This window comes from Carlito syrichta, unplaced genomic scaffold, assembly GCF_000164805.1.
Source record: "Carlito syrichta isolate Samal-C Ts95f unplaced genomic scaffold, Tarsius_syrichta-2.0.1 Scaffold315852, whole genome shotgun sequence".
NCBI classification, from domain to species: Eukaryota; Metazoa; Chordata; class Mammalia; order Primates; family Tarsiidae; genus Carlito; species Carlito syrichta.
The window spans coordinates 74,624-91,194 of record NW_007259948.1 but is presented as its reverse complement, the minus strand read 5'-3'; the positions used below and the strand labels follow the sequence as shown (position 1 = coordinate 91,194).

The 16,571-nt window shown below is 61.5% G+C and overlaps 1 protein-coding gene across 1 annotated transcript in view; it reads right to left on the bottom strand.

The window, feature by feature from the left end:
• Positions 1–16,571, bottom strand: part of ESYT3 (extended synaptotagmin 3) — a 34,402-nt gene that overhangs the window by 890 nt on the left and 16,941 nt on the right. Inside the window, exons 9-23 of the mRNA XM_008073480.2 lie at positions 16,367–16,422; positions 15,036–15,156; positions 12,427–12,597; positions 11,717–11,799; positions 9,353–9,401; positions 8,815–8,904; positions 8,379–8,441; positions 8,129–8,191; positions 7,564–7,632; positions 7,051–7,137; positions 6,357–6,506; positions 4,638–5,122; positions 3,830–3,928; positions 2,869–3,000; positions 1,255–1,360 (exon numbers count right to left, since the gene is read on the bottom strand). Coding sequence (XP_008071671.2) covers positions 1,255–1,360; positions 2,869–3,000; positions 3,830–3,928; positions 4,638–5,122; positions 6,357–6,506; positions 7,051–7,137; positions 7,564–7,632; positions 8,129–8,191; positions 8,379–8,441; positions 8,815–8,904; positions 9,353–9,401; positions 11,717–11,799; positions 12,427–12,597; positions 15,036–15,156; positions 16,367–16,422 — 1,824 coding nt within the window. The remainder of the gene's footprint in view (positions 1–1,254; positions 1,361–2,868; positions 3,001–3,829; positions 3,929–4,637; positions 5,123–6,356; positions 6,507–7,050; positions 7,138–7,563; positions 7,633–8,128; positions 8,192–8,378; positions 8,442–8,814; positions 8,905–9,352; positions 9,402–11,716; positions 11,800–12,426; positions 12,598–15,035; positions 15,157–16,366; positions 16,423–16,571) is intronic.

The following is a 16,571-nucleotide window of genomic DNA, read 5'->3' as shown; positions in this document are numbered from 1 at the left end:
TCTGATCCTTCCGCCTCAGCCTTCCGAGTAGCCGGAATTACAGGCATGTGCTACCACGCCCGGCTGATTTTTTGATTTATTGTAGAGATGAGGTCTCGCTGCCCAGGCGGGTCTCGAACCCGCGGACTCATGCAATCCACTCACCTCAGCCTCCCAAAGGCGCGGGGTTACAGGCTGAGCCACCGAGCCCGGCTCCTCTCTCTCAGTTTTAAAGATGGAGTCTCGCTATGTTGCCCACACGGGAGTCCAGTGGCCATTCACAGGTACAATCGCAGCTCCCCCAGCCTCAAACTCCTGGGCTCAAGCGATCCTCCTGCTTCAGCCTCCTGAGTCGCTGGGACCTCCCACCCTAGCTCCAGCGGCTTTTTTTCCTTCGGCTTTCACTGTGGGGCCTCTCCAGAGGGACGGTGCTGACACCAACCTCAGTGTCCCGGGAAAAGGCAAATTGCTACCTGGAGTTCCACGTCAGGGATTTCGTTGAACTTGGCTCACATTTATCTAAGACTAATGGAAAAAGAACCTGCCTTGTTGTAAAAAGGAGGGGGATACTGCCTCCTCATAGAAGGGGGCTTTAGGAAGATGAGGACTGCCGGGTGTGGTGGCTCACGCCTCCCAGCACTTTGGGAGGCCGAGGTGAGAGGATTGTCTGAGCCCAGGAGTTCAAGACCAGCCTGGGAAACTTGGCGAGACCTCATCTCTACAAGAAATGAAAAAATTAGCCAGGCGTGGTGGCGCGTGCCTGTAGTTCCAGTGACTTGAAGGCTGTGGTGGATCGCCTGAGCCCAGCAGGTGGAGGCTGCAGTGGCCCCAGCCTGGGCGACAGAGTGAGACTCTGCCCTCCCTCCAAAAGAAATACGAGCACAAGGTGTTCACTAAAACATGTGACTGCAAAGCACGGCACAAGCACGATGTGTTGGGTCTCACGTGCTCCAGGCACTGTCTCCCCCACGTCTACTTTGGGTAAAATCCCACCACCAAGATCCTGGCCTGAGCTGGCTGGGTTTGTCAAGACCACGCTTAAAACCCCGGTGGAGGCCCAGGTGCTTGGGCCATGGGGGGCTTGGCAGACTCTCGAGCGTATTGAGATGGTTTCTCACATCAGTCCACCCTCTGTGCTTTTCCAATGATACAAACAAACGGAGATGGAAGGCCTCCCCGGGAGGCGAAGCCCTCCTTGCGGGCAGCAGGAGTCCTCAGATCTCAGAGCCTCCCGGGTGACGCCCCGGTGGGCTTGCCCCGACGCCCCGCACTTACTTTGCCCAGCTCCTTCCTTCTGTGGGAGCCAAGCGGCCTGCTGTTTTTCACCGCCACATCTAGTGACCTCTCCTTCGCTTCCTCCATGGGAACAAAAAACTCAAATCTGAAGGAGACAAAAAGGCAGAAAAGAGATTCACATACGTCAAGCATTTTTCTTGGAGGCCTGACGTGTTTCATCTAGCTTCCGCTAAAACAGAAGACCGCAGACCATTAGGGTCTCCTGGAGCGGGCCTGGCCCGTGAGGCCCCAGTGGACCACCCCTGCAGGTCGCCAGGCCCGGTGCTGTTCACAAGCCCCGCAAGTGTCCAGAGGTGCCGTGCCTCGGCGCTGACCCTGGCTGCCACCTTTTAGCTGCCCTTCCCCGGAACGTTCCGGTCACAGGGCCACCTCCACCCTTTCTCAGTTGTCGCTTCTGACCAGCTAGAGACGAGCACCTGGCCAGCGAGCTTGGCTGCAGCTGCCTGGAAAGCAGCGGCAGAAGGCGGAGGAATGAATCTCTGTCCACAGGCTGTGTGCGCGCCCCCAGACGGCCCGGGACTCCTCGCTTCTAGGTTTCTAGGGTTGAGCGTGCCAAGCTGGCCTTCCAGATAATCCAGGATTGTCTTGCAGTTAAAGTTTCGAGAACGACTCACAGATGAAGTGAGTCACAGGAGCCACACATTCAGCATCTCCCTCCTGTGTTCCCTTTGGCAACTGTCAGAGCTCTCTCTGCGGGCACCACACTGGGAGCAGGACGGTGTCTGGCATCAAGTGCTCAGAAATGTTGAGTGAAAAAGTCTCTCCCATGCCTTTCTTGTCAAAGTCTCACTCTGTCTCCCAGGCCGAAGTGTAATGGCACGCTCACGGCCACCACAGCCTCAGCCTGCTGGGCTCAGGCCATCCTTCCGCCTCAGCCTCCGAGTAGCCAGAACTACAGGTGTGTACCACCACGCCCGGCTCATTTCTTGATTTATTGTAGAGACGAGGGTCCCACCATGTTGCCCAGGCTGGTCTCAAACCCATGGGCTCAGGCAAAAACTTTCTCACCTCGGCCTCCCAAAGTGCTGGTGCGCCTGGCCTTAAAATTAAGAGCCACTGTGCCTGGCCTTAAAATAGATTTTAAAAAATGACCACAGCCGGGCTCGGTGGCTCAGCCTGTAATCCCATACCTTGGGAGGCCGAGGTGAGTGAATTACCTGAGCCCGCGGGTTCGAGACCCGCCTGGGCAACTTGGCGAGACCTCATCTCTACAATAAATCAAAAATCAGCCAGGCATGGTAGCACGCGCCTGTAGTTCCAGCTACTTCAAAGGCTGAGGTGGAAGGATCGCCGGAGCCCAGCAGATCGAGGCTGTGGTGGCCGGGAGCGGCCACTGCACTCCAGTCTGGGCGGCAGAGGGAGACTCCAACTCAAAAATAAAAAAAAGAGGAAGAGCAGGGAACGTTCCTGATCGGGAACACTTCTGCCTTTGTGGGCAGCAGGTGCGGGCGGGCAGCCACCCATCAGCCGCCTGGCACTGCGCTTCTCCCAATGAAGTGGGGAAGCTCCCTGCAGTCAGAGGCCGCTGAAGCACGTGGCCGGCGCCGGGCACGCATCGGAAGCGGGAGGCACGCCAGGCCCCAGGCCACTCACGTCTCATCGAACAGGGGCTCCAGGGTCTTCCGCCTCACCGACGTCCTCCTCCGACCTGCCCACCTCCTCTCCGGCAACAAGTAGACGCGGACGTAGGGGTCCGCGCCGCTGCTGGTACACGGCGTCAGGTTTCTGGTTTGGTTTAGAGACATTAAGAGAAGCAAGGGCTCTGGTTTCGAACCCCAAACGTGCTCACTGGGGAGAAGGCTGCCCCAGCCATTCGGCTTCAGGTGGGCGTGAGGGGTTTGCTCTGCGGTCTAGGCAGGCAAAAGCTGCAGTCTGCAGAACTCAGAGGATGGCAGGTCAGATGCCTGGCTTTGAAAACACACATTTTAGCCGGGCTCGGTGGCTCAGCCTGTCATCCCAGCGCTCTGGGAGGCTGAGGTGAGTGGATGGCCTGAGTCCGCGGGTTCGAGACCCGCCTGGGCCACTTGGCGAGACCGCATCTCTACAATAAATCCAAAAAATGAGCCGGGTGTGGTAGCGTGCGCCTGTAGTTCCAACTCCTTGGAAGGCTGAGGCGGAAGGATCGCTGGAGCCCAGCGGGTCGAGCCTGCAGTGGCCGGGAGTGGCCACTGCACTCAGTCTGGGCGACAGAGTGAGACTCCAACAAAAAAAAAAAAAGAAAGAAAACACGCATTTTTATAAATGGGGTAAGCAAGTCCCCGCCACCTGAGGGCAGTTGGAGTCTCTCTCGCAAGAAACACACTGACTGCTAACCCTAACCCCAGACGGCTTCGAGCACTCGTGTCTGAGCAAAGCCCATCAGCATCAGTGAAGAGTGCCCCCGAGGTGCCCTTCTGAGGACTGTCCCTCACACACAGGCCTCACGTCTCCTTTCTTCCCAACGCGTTGCCCATCTGCCTGGAGGCAACACGCCCCCCTCACGGCTCCAAGTGCCCTGCTCCGATCCGTGCCCACCTGACCCCCCGAAGGACCTCCCGGCCCCGCGTCCCCGCACCTGCAGCCGTTGACAAGCACGCGGAGGCAGCGCCGCAGACACACGTAGCGCACCGTGAGCTGAATCTCGCCCAGCCGCCGCTGCCGGGGCTCCCCGCCTCTGCCAAGAAAGAGCGGTCACTCGTCCTGGCCAGCGCCGGGCCTCCCCCCGCCCCAAGGCCGCGAAGCAGGTCCTGCTTGAGGAGAAGAGAGGCGCGTGGGCTGCCAACTCCCCGCGGGCTTCCCCTCAGCCGGGAGCCAGTGCCACCTCGCCTCCGTGCAGAGTTCTGCTTCTTGGCAGTAAGAAGAGCTGGACCCTGGAGTGGGAGCTGCCTTTAGTGGTGGCCCTAGGGGGACTCTGGGTGGATGCGCTCTACCTCTGTGAAGGTAAGCTCTGTCTGGGAGAGCTATTGTGAAGGGTGAATTCAATGAGGTGACATGTCAAGCCCACAGCAAACCCTTCGAAAATGACAGCCACGTGTGACATAACCCCACATTTCAAGCCTTCCATCTCATCCTGGTGGAAAGACTTCGTTTCCTGAACTCTCTAGAATTCAGGTAACGGTTCTGCTGAAAAGGGCCTTATCAAGCCAAGTCCAGCATCTACGCACGTTTTACGGCCCGCATAGACGCACGACCGGAGCCCGCCCCAGCCAGGGTGCTCTCTCCCTGTGCTGTGTTCTCTCTGCCACAACACGCGGCCTCTCATGAAGGCATTTTGCGAACAAGCATAATCGGAACGGAAATGTAAGTTCCTATCTCCTTTTCCGTTCAGGGAGGCATTTTGCATGCAGGCGGTTTTGGAGAAGATGAAGCAGAGAGGTGCATACTCGGTGTTGAGGCTGACCGCTGTGAGGTCAAAGCAGGAAGAGGCCAGGGAGTTGAGCGAGGACATGCTGGGAGCCGGCCTCGCAGGCGGCCATGCGAACGGGGAGGCGGGGCGTGTCAGGGGTCGGGGTGACTTGACGGGCCCTGGAGAGTGGGGGCCTGGGACAGTCAGGAAGACGCCGGCTGCTCTCCTCTTCTCCCCCACGGGCTCGCGGAGCCCTCTGGCACTGTCCTTGCCTTTGGGCTCTGGGCCTGTCTCTTGGGGAGCGGGCTGGGCGGCAGCGGTGGTTGCGGTGGTCTCCCTGGAGGTGTCCTTGGGGTCAGAGGCAGGGTCGGGGGGGCGTGGCAAGTCTCCCGGGCCTTCCTCCTGGGCTGGGGCTTCTGGACCCTGGCCGGTGGCCGCCTTCTTGACGAGCAGGGGGCCTTTCTTGAGGGCGTCGGGGCCTGTGTACGGGCTCCCCAGCTCTCGCTCCTCCACACGCAGGAACTGCAAGCAGACGGCAGGGCTGCTTATGGGCGGGCGGCCCAGCCCTTCCCGGCCCCCCATGGAGCTTCCCCTTCCCGGCCCCCTCCGTCGTCTGTGCTCCAGACCCCTCCCGATGCCTTCCACCACCAGCAGTAAACACGGAGGGCCACATATCCTGAAAAACGTCTCATCAGAAATGCCAAGTAAAGTTAAACAGACATCCTTTAAGTGCCCGGCCAAGTTCACAAGAAAATAAGGGCAATTCTATATAAAAGAGAAATTGAAAAACAAAAGCCAAGCTTCCCCAGGTCATTTGTCAGCCTTGGAATTCAAGGAATTAGGAGAAGCAATTGTCAGTCATTGTGAGGCTGGGAGCTACAGCGAGACCTGTGAAGGTGGGGGGGAAAGTGAAAAAGTAGTCTGGAATAGCAGAAACGGATGACAAGATGTGTTTGTCCCAGCCCCTCACTGGGAGGACAAATCTTCCCTGAGACATCTGTCCTCCTTTCGAATTTTGAGTATAAATATAAATTCCCAGTGGGGTCTTGAAACCCAAAGCTCAATTAACATAAAAATGGACTTAGGTTTGCAGTGCACTGAGGTGCTTGGCTACAGCAAAAACTGAAACCCCTTGGAAGCGAACAACCTCAACCCAGGCCACAAAGGAGCCCTGAACACACACCTGCAAACCAAGTTATGAAACACAGACATGAGTTGCCATCAAAAAGCAAACAAACATCAAGATCACCAATGACAGAATTAGCAGACATGCATCGCAACAAAGTATTTTCAAATTACTAAAGATGGAATATACACATGAGAAGATATAAAACTCTACGAAAAAGACCAAGTGGATTTGGAAAAGATAAAATTAGGAAGGAAAACTCACCATGATTAAAGCCATGAACAGGTTAAAGAGCAAACTAGGCATAGCCAAAGAAAGAATTAGTGGTCTGGAAGACAGCTCTGAGGAAATTAGAAGGTAGCACTGTGAGGTTCAGAGATGGGAAATATGAAGGAGAGATCAAGAGACATGGAGGGTGATGAAAGGTTCCGTTATAGAAGTTCTAGGAGGAATTTAAAGAGTGGGAGAGAGGCGATATTTGAAGCGATAACAGCTGACAGCATTCCAAAATTAACGCAAAAATCCATGGACCCATCTTCTGGCTTCTTCCACACACATAGCGCAAGGGAGCCCCCCCTGCTCCACAGCCAGAGCTCCGTCTCCCCTCCCCCAGGGATGGGCGAGGCTTACCCGGAGTACCAGCCTCAGGGAGATGAGGCTGTCCAGGCCTGAGTGGTCCAGCTGAAAGTGCTGCTCGAGCGTCAGGTCGGCATAGGGGAGTATCTGGCACAGGGGGAGCTCCAGCACACCCAGGGCGCAATCCTGGTCATCATCAAGCACCTGGGTAGCACACCCATCACCAATGAGGACAGTCAAGGCCCACCGTGTCATGAGCACCACCACCACAGGGGTGCCCGCCAAGGCTGGGCTTACTGCACTTCTAGTAGCATCGGGGCTATTTCGGAAGCTGGAATGGGACCAGGGCAGACGGTCCCTGCCTTCAGGGGGCAGAGAGTGACCCAGAGCAGAGGCAGTGACGAGGTGAGTCTGCTGCATGCCAGGCCTGCAGGGGCCTCAGGGGCTGACGGGCACACAGGCAGAGGGTCCCAGAGGCCCAGCCCCGCTGCTCGCCGTGAGATCCTGGACAAGCCATTGTTCTGGCCTCTCTGCTCATGTGTAAACTAGAGACGACAATGACTCCCTCCCCCAGAGCTGACTACTGTCCGGGGTGGATTCCAGCCAGGCCCCCTGGGTGCCATGGAGGTGACTCCTTTTGCAGGGAGCGTGGCCCTACCCAGGACCCTGGGCACGGACCTCGGAGGCGAGGCCTGGTGGGCCTCCCACCCCCCGGCGGAGTCTCCCTCGGGGCCCAGGGCAAGCAAACCTCCAGATGCAGCTGCTCGGCGGCCGCGTTGCGCACAAAGAAAGAGAAGGCCTGGCTCCACACGGGGTCCTTGCTGTGGGGACAGGTCTGGGGGCAGAAGAGGAGGGACCATCCAAGGGTTAGGCTGGGCATCTATGGACACCGGCACCCTCTGTCCCCACTCTGGCCACCAGGACCCCTGCGTGTGCCTGGGTCACACGTGCCACAGCTGGTGGGAAGATGAGGTGGGACAGTCACTTGCAGGGGAGGGGTGTTCGGCCGGGGGGGAGGGGTTGGTTGGGAGCATCACAGCAGCCTCAGACCCGCCGGAGAGAGAGCCAAGCGCTTTGCTGCCCGTGTCCTCAGCAGGTCGTGTGTCTCCGGGCCTCGGACTCCTGAGCTCGTCAGCGAGGTCACAGTGAGGACCCCACAACACCAAGCACCCCCGGGCGTCCACGTGCGCCAGGGCCCCCTGCCGTGCCCAGGGCGGGGCCGGCCCCCTCCTCACCCTGGACCGCACACCGGCCGGCTCACCTTGCTCGTGAGCGTCTTCTTGCCCACCGACAGCTTGACGTAGGAAGAAGGGTCCCTGCTGGCCTTGTTCTGCGAGGAAGCAAGTCCACAGGTGACCGTGGTGCGCCACGGCGAGCTCGAGGCAGCCCCCACCCCACGGGGCGGCCATGGGCCTGGGGCCGGCCGACCGCTTTCCTCCAGAGAAGCTGCCTGGTGCCCGCAGGCTCTCGGGTGGCCATGACGCACAAGCGCCGGGGCAGGACGGACCCCAGAAAGAGGTTCATGCTCAAGGCCAAGGCCAGAGCAGGCCCGCCGGGCAGCTCTCGTATCCCGGGCGATGGAGACGGCTGGAGTCGGGTTCTGGCCCGTCCCCTCAGCTGTGCGACCCAGGCACTCACGCGGATGCAAATTAGTGACTCAGCCCACAAGGAACCTGGGGATAAGGAGCACGGGGAACAAGCAGCCAAGCCCAGTACATGGCACCCAGCAGGCTCCAGGGCTGGCGCCTCCAGGGGTCCCGGCAGGCTGTGACTACTCCAGGAGAGGAGCTGTGATCTCCCCCGGCGGCTCGCAGCCACGCACTCACCCTGGCACACCTGGAGAGCTTTTTGGCTCGGTACTCGCCGTTCAGGTAGTCAAAAGGGTTTCTCTGAGCACAAGAACAACGGGGTTCAGAATACAAGGGCCGGGAAAGGGGCAGACACAGGCAGGGCGTGTGCCAGGGCGACTGACCCTGGCGGGTCCTTGTCTGTGGGCACTTCCCGAGCAAACCTCTCCCAGCCTGGGCCCTGGGGATGCCCAGGGAGTTTCCCCGCACTGGAGGTGGCCCCACTCACCGGCAGGTTGCAGGCACTCTCCAGGAAGACCACGAGGACGGCAGTGGAGAGGCCGCCGTGGTCCTGCAAAGACAGAGACCCTCATGGGTGCCCCATGGCAGGAGAGAGAGGCCGGTCTTGGAGAGGCCCCCCACGGCAGGAGGGAGCCAGCGGCCCCTCACGCCAGACCAGCCACCGAGAGGCCTCCACACCTGGCTTTGTGGAGCTAAGACTATGGCCACGACGCAACAGGTTCAGTTCGAGTCGGGCTGACAGGCACTGACACAGCCCTAAGACCCATCATGACCGAAAGTGACAGAGGGGCTCGGAGGATGGTGCCAAAGGTGGAGCTGAAGCAGGGTGGGGGCTTTCCTGCCCTCCCACCTGCCTCTCCCTCCCTCCCGGCCGCCCTCCCTGCACCCAGCCCGCCCGTGGGCCCCTCCGCGCCCGCACACACCTCCGTCAGCGCTTCCTGGTCAGTGAGCAGCGACAGCCACTCCAGCCGCAGGTGCAGCCGCCCGCTGGTCGTGTTGTTCAGGACAAACCACTGTGGGCGGGGGCGGGGAGCTCAGGGGACAGGCCAGGGAACCCCACCGACCCGCTAGACCGCCCCGGGAACGCTGGAGCCCCAGCAGGGACCTCGGGCAGAGGCGCGCCAGCCCAAAGGGCGCCGGCTGGGCTCAGATGGTGGGAGGGGCGGGCATAGGAAGACGGGCGCCTGCTCCCCCACCACGCGACTGACCCCGGCGGGTCCTTGTCGGTGGGCACTTCCGGGGCAAGCCTCTCCCAGCCTGGGCCCTGGGGATGCCCAGGGAGTTTCCCGCACTCCCAGAACACCTGCCCTCTGTGCCTCAGCCAGCGCTGGCCTGAGGACGGCCCCGCGGGCCGCCCAGCTCACAGGGGACCACTTTGTGGACTGGCTGGGCTGAAGCACCCGCGGGAGCTGCCCATGGAAAGAACAGATGCCACACCCCGGGGCGAGGCCCCAACACTACCTCATCCACCACCCTGTTGGTCTTGACATCCCCGAGGCAGATCTGCAGGCTGGAACACAGGGAGGGGTCAGCTCAGTGGCGGCGCACACGCTGGGAGCCCACCCTCAAACGTCAGAGGATCCTACTCATCCCACAGAACCCAAGGAGGCCATTTTCAGCACCAGGGAAGGAAAGACGGGCTCCGTCAGGGCTGCCCTGGGGCGTGCTGCCCGGGAGGCTGCTGTCCCCAGGAACTGCTGGACACACCGCCTGGTTCTCAGCGACAGTGCCACTGGCCGTCGGTGTGGGGCGATTCCTCTAAAATTTTTTTTTTTTGAGTTGGAGTCTCTCTCTGTCTCCCAGGCTGGAGTGCAGTGGCCGCTCCCGGCCACCCCAGCGTTGACCTGCGGGGCTCAGGCGATCCTTCCACCTCAGCCTTCCAAGTAGCCGGAATTACAGGCATGCACTACCATGCCTGGCTAATTTTTTGATTTATTGTAGAGATGAGGTCTCGCCAAGTTGCCCAGGCTGTTCCTGGACCTGTGGGCTCAGGCAATTTCCTCACCTCGGCCTCCCAAAGTGCTGGGATGACAGGCTTGAGCCACCATCCCTGGCCTATGTATTATTTTTAATTGCGTATTTCATTCTTCTTCTTTTCTTTTTTTTAAGTTGGAGTCTCACTCCAGTGCCCAGGCTGGAGTGCCATGGCACACTCATGGCCACCCCAGCGTCAACCTGCTGGGCTCTGGCGATCCTTCCGCCTCAGCCTTCTGAGTAGCTGGAACTACAGGCACGCACTACCATGCCCAGCTAAATTTTGACTTATTGTGGAGACGAGGCCTCACCAAGTTGCCCGGGCTGGTCTTGAACCTGCAGGCTCAGGCAATCCACTTGCCTCTGCCTCCCAAAGTGCTGGGATGACAGGCTGAGCCACCGAGTCCAGTGCAATTCTTCTTTGTGCATAACTGCCCACACGTCGCAGGAATTGGTCCCGCACCCTCCAAATGCCCAAGGCGCCACCTGCCTGCCATTCTTACAACCCAAGTGCCCCTTGGTTTCCAGAACCATCCAGGTGCCCAGCCAGGGCGAGTGCAGTCGGCCTGTGTGTGCGGAGGAGGTCACTCACACCACCGAGCGCCCCGGCCCACCTGCAAGCCCAGCCAGAGTCCTGGGAGCCAGGGGGAAGAGGTGATTCTAGGTGACTGGAGAAACAGGCTTGCGCGCACAACACCTGAAATCAGCTCCATCCAGCACGAGCATAGCCACACTTCTGACCTGAGCTGGATTAGAGGCGACATGACGGAAACCACAGCTGTGTTCACAAAGACGGAAAACAGGCCGGAGGCAGCAGCTCACACCTGTCATCCCCACACTTTGGGAGGCTGAGGCGGGAGGACTGCTTGAGCCCAGGAGTTTGAGGTCAGCTTGGGCAACACAGCGTGGCCTCGTCGCTACAAAAGAGTAAGGAAAATTGGCCAGGTATGGCGGCAGGTGCCCGTAGTTCCAGAGACTTGAGAGTCCGAGGAGGATCGCCGGAGCCCAGGAGGTTGAGACTGCGGGAGCCGTGACTGGGCCACGGCCCTCCAGCCTGGGCGACAGAGTGAGACCCAACTCAAAAACGCGCGACGGCATCTGGTGGGTGCTGTTTCTCAGACTGCCAGGCTGTGCCCCCCCAGGATGCTTTGTCTCCACTGCCTTCTCTGCCCCTGATCCGAGAGACGCGGTGTGCCGTTTTTGTGCCCCTCTGCCACGCAAAACACACGCTCAAGGGTCCTCTCCAGAAAAGACTACCGACGACACAGGTCGCCAGCGGCCCCCACCTGCCACCACAGTGTGGCTGTCCTCTAGGCCAGCCTCTAGTCGCTCCCTGTCTCTCAGAGCTGCAGACTACCCTATAGTCTGTAGCCGTGACACATCCATTCAAGCGTTCAGCAAGTGTCCTCCGAGGCTGAACCTCCACGTTTTGGGGCTGTCTCGCTACCAGAGACTTCTGCAATCAACCCTTCCGGTCCTGCTGCTCTTATGACAGGCTCCCGCCAGGGGGGCTGCTGGGTCAAAAGACCGGCCACTCCCCAGGGCGGACAGCCAGCCCCGCCCAGCCATTTTGGCCTCCACAGCCCTGGGGGCCCGGGTCTCACCAAGAGGGGCTGGGGATCCCTGGGACTGGGCATCTGGCTGGCCACGCCAGCCTGGCCCACGGCTCCCAGGGGGGACGCGCCCGTCACCAGGAGGGCAGGAGGCAAGGCCCGCAGTGCACGCAGCCAGCCGGGGTCCTGGCTGCGCCCCGGGGCTGAAGTCAGGGCAGGGCCCGGCAGGGCAAGCTGTGCAGGGCCGTGGAGCGGCAGGGCAGGCTGCTGTGCCCCCGGGCCCGGCTGCAGCCCTCACCTGCCCAGAAAGTCGTCCCTGTCGGGGTCCTCGTCGTAGAGGTCCACCTCCAGGTCCTGCCCGGGGACTTCATACACCAGGAACTGGAAGGAGAGAGAGGTAGTGACCGCCGGCCACAGCGACTAGTGACTCTGCCTCTCGCAGGCCCCGAGAGGAGCCCGGCCCCAGCTGGGGACTCCGGCAGGTCCCTGACCTGCTTTCCCGGGGCCTTGAGAAGCCCACCAAGGCAGGGAGTGACGCCCCCCCACAGGGTGGGAGGATTGCCCGCGGGCACCGGACGGCCATGCCGCCTCTCACCACACCCGCTTTGTGGCCCCGCCCCCAACACTGGAGGTGCCCGGGGAGGGTCACCCAGGGCGGCCCCTGGAGAGCGCCATCGGACGGCCCCCAGGCTGCAGCCCACCCTCCACGGAGCAGGGGCTGGGGTGGAGCTTAAGGAAGAGCCTTGGGCTCCGGTGTTTGGCCCTGGCGGGGCGGCTGCAGGGAGGGCTCTGAAAACCTCCTGCAAAGTCGGAAGGCAAAGGAGGCGTTCGCCGTTGGGCAGCCCTCGGGGCCTGGAGCCAGGGGAGGAGCAGGGATCCCACAGACCCACCAGCCGTGGCCGAGGCCCGCTGCCCCGGCCCGGGGTCTGTGGGGGTCACGCGGGAACGGCCCTCCCTTGTCTGCGCCCAGCACGGCCGGGGCGGGGCCTGGAGCAGCCGGGGACCCACCTCAAACACCTCGTTCCAGGTGGGGTTCAGGTTCCGGTAGACGGTCCCGCTCCGGAAGTGCTGCAGGCCGATGCTCACCTTGGCGTAGGGGTCGGACTTGCCGCGGAGCCCCAGGAAGCCGTCCATTGGGGCCAGGCTCTCCGCCTCCAGCAGGTGGACTCTGATCACTCCCTGGAAAACGCCCAGGGGCGGGGCTCAGGCTGCCTCCTGGCCACGCCAGTCCGGGGCCCGGGGTCCAGCGAGAGCCACCGGTCCTCCCAGCCACCCCTTTTGTGGCCTCCACCGTCTGGCGGGGCAGACAGAAGCCAGAGACGTCAGCTGCCCGGCCAAGGCCACACAGCAAGTGCTGGTGGGCCCAAGGCTCTCTCTGCAGCGCGGAAGGCCCCACCCACGATGCTGGCCGCCACACACTCCAGGCTCCACACCGCCACGCGAACAGCTTATTCGGCTGCAGCTGTCCGCTGCTTCTGGACCAACAGCCAAGTCTCCTCCTCTCTCCAGCTCCGCGGAGGCCTGCACGTAGCCTGAGTCCTAGCATCCCTTCTTCCCAACTCCCAGGGGTCCACACCCAGGGGGCCCTCCCGCTGGTGGCCAGGCACTCACAGCCCCAGCACGCCATCTCACCCCATCCCCGCCCTGGGCTATGCCACAGGACAGACGCCCCTCCTCCACTCACGCAGAGGGGTGTCCAAAAAGGATGAGAAAAAGCAGAACTCTGTTAATAAAGAACAGAGCCCAGGAATTAGGGAAAGCACAGCTCACAGGGTTTGAGGCAGGCCTCCTTTGCAAGTTGTTTGTGTTTTTAGAAAGCAGGATTTATTAAGAGGACAGAAGAGCTCCCACAGTGGGAGGGGACCTGCGAGGGTTGCCTTGTAAATTGTTTTTAATATCGGTAAATACGCACGCGTTCACCCTTTGACCCAGAAAGCCCACTTCTAGGAATCCGCCCCAAGGGCACACGGGCAAAATTATCAGAAGACATGTGCCAGGCTGCTCACACCGCTGCTGTGGAGAGCAGACGCTGACACAGCATAGTGGCCGTCACAGGGAACAGGGGGAACGGGTGGAATGAGTGGCAGGGCAGGCCCGCGGCGGCGAACTCGCCAGCTGCCAAAAAGAGCGTGGGAGACCCTGTCTACGCTGCCACGGCGTGGTCCCGTGACACATCCAAAGGTAAAAGCACGGAGGAGTGGACGGCGGAGCTGCCACCTATCAGGGAAAGGAGTTGCCGCACGTAAACAGAGGCGCGCACGTGTGACCGCAGAGACGGGTCTGCACACGTCAGTATCAAGTCATGAAAAGAAGGAGCCAGCACCACGTCCAGGGGAGCACGGGGTCGGGGGCGGGGCCGGGAGGTGAGCCAGACGCCTTCAAGGAGAATTTGGGATGTGGCTGGACTTTGGAAACGTACGACGCAGCCACAAAGAAGGACAAAATTGTGAATTTCTCCGGAAGTTGGATGGACTCACAGTCGATCGTACTCCGCGATCTATCACAGAAACTAAGAACTGAGTACCACGTGTCCTCACTCATAAGCGGGCCCTGAACAATGATCAAAATGCTACAAAGAAAGAGATTGGCAGTAGCCAGAAACTGCCAGGGGGAGGCTGGGGGGACGCTTGATCAATAAGGGTGCCTGATCTCAGACCAGGTGAAGTGGGGACCAAAGGGAGGCCCAAACTTTCCCTGTACGATGACCCTTTGTATACCTAACCCTGAAATGTGCCCCGCATCTTTAAAATATAAACTTAAAAAAAATTGTAACCCCCTGCCCAAAAGGAAACGTCCAGCCAGCTGGTTAAGGTAAAAATTAAACTCTCAAACCAGAGAACAGAAGGAAACGCATGGCGGTAACTCGTGGCCAGTTGTCCTCACACAGAGGATGGTCCCGAGTTGAACACCCAGTGATGTCAACGCACCCCAGGCGGGCTGCACTAAGGACAGATGGTCTCGCGTGATTACGGCGCAGTGTCGACACTGCTCTCCATGGCCCGATGTGAAGGCCGAGAGGACACACATGCTTTCTCCTGGCCTCAGCTCTGTGGATGGTGCCGGCCGGAGCGTGCAACAGGCGAGTGTGAGGATGACGGTGTCCCCTGACACTGAGGGCAAACCCGGGTGCTCTGCACCACCCTGCGGCCCGGCTCCCAGCAGCTGAGGCCCACCCAGGGCTCCTCTCTGAAGGGCAGCCCTATGGCTGTTCCCAGCCCTATAGCTGTTCCGGAGCTGGGCCCGGGTGGGGGGACAGTGGCTCAGCTCCCGAAGAAGCCCCGGCCCTGGCCCAGCCTGGCTTCCCGTCCCAGACCCCCAGACGCCACCCAACGGAGGCATGCAGGGAGCCCTGCACCCCTGAAGGGGAGACAAGGACTCCCAAGATTTCAGGGGTGACAGCCGCCAGCCGTCCGACACAAGCCACACGGCGGGACCGGCCTGGAAAGGGATGCCGGCCCAGGCCTTGCTCCTGCTTCCACGTGTAACTCTGGGTGGCCTCCTTCCCGGAACACGGAGATGCCACGCCCTCGGGCGGAAATGAGGATCCGTGTCTGAGATCGCAGGGCAGCCCCTGCGGCCCTGACCCCAGCCCGGCCCTGGGGCTGCCCGGTACTCACGCAGGGCAGGGGGAAGCGCAGGGTGGTCACGTCCAGCCCCTTCTTCACGGGCACGGTCACGCGGTTCGGCAGCACCAGGTGGGCGGCGATGAGGTCCTCCAGCAGGCTGTCCGTCACCTCGCTGGGACACCAGGCACGCGGCTGAGCGGGGGGGCGCGACACCCCCACCTCCTGGCCCTCTGTCTCCCCCAGACCAGGAGCCCCGGGAGCAGCCCAGACTCCTCTTGGCCACACGGGGCTGGGGGTGCCTATGCATGTGACAGCCCCCATGTCCCCGCCCCGTGCCCCTCCTGCTCATGCTCTTCCAAGGCAGCAGGGCCCTGGAGGCTGGGATGGAGCTCCCACTGTGCCACCGCCTGCCGTGTGGGCCTGGCCCATCCTCATCTCCAAGAAGGGGCCATGGGGGTCAGAGGGCGGCCGAGTCCACGCAGGTGCTCCGCTCCCTGGTTCCACACTCTCTGTCCACCGCCTGACTCACCCCGTCCAGGAGACGGGAGGCAGGGAGGGGCCTGGAGCAGGCAGCCGGCAGGGGCGCTCCCGGGAGATTTCTGAATGAGCGCACCTGGACTGCCCACATTGCCAACGAGTGAGCGAGTGACCTGGCGAGCCAGCTGGAGCCAGCCTGGGAGAGGCCTGTCCGGGGGGCCGGGGCCACCCAACCTCTCCAGGGGCCTGGGGCTCTGAGACCACCCCCCTGCCCTGGAGTAAGGTCTCCAGGACCGCTCCTCCTCACGGGCCCCTGCCGTGACGGTGCCCCTCCATGCCTGTGTTTGCACTGTGGTCGGGGAGCCAGGGAGCCCTCTCGCCGCACACGTGGCTTGGGAGAGGGTGGAGAAAGGACACGCTTGGGTCCACACCACGGCGCCCCTACCACACACACTGAGTGTGCTCCCGGGAGCCCAAGACGAAAAAGCCAGGCTCTACTGGAGGGGAAGTGACTTGCCCACGGCCACTCGGCTGCCAAGTGGCAGAGCCAGGAGCCGGCTGCGTCTGGTTCCAGGCCCATGCAGCCGCCTCTGGGGCCACAGCTCAGGGGTTCAGAGCCTCTCCCTGCACCAGGACAGGGACCCGAGAGTCCGCCAGCCCAGCATTCAGCAAAGCACTTCCCGTCCACGGCATGTGCATGCATGTGCACGCGTGTGCATGTGTGTGTGTTTGGGCACACCGCCTGCCCACAGAGGCCATGCCCCGCCGCCAGTCTCCCACCCCCCACTCCAGGCACACCAGGCTTCTCCCCCAGAGCAAGCGGGAGGGAGGGCGTGGCCACTGAGCAGCTCCTTGCTGGCTGCAGAGCCCAAGGCCCAAACACGCAGGGTCTCCTGGGCACCTACTTGATTCCCGGTGCATCCAGCAGGTTGGTCAGGCCTGTCCAGTTGATCTGCAGGTGCTGCGGGAGCAGAGCGAGGCCCTCAGGCTGGAGGGGGACCCCAGGGCTGAGAAGCCCCTCACCCAGTGCCTCCCACCCGGAGGGAGCCCCAGCCTACAGGGCACCCTTCAGGGCGGTCAGGCAGGCGAGGCCCCGCCCCGCCCCGCGTT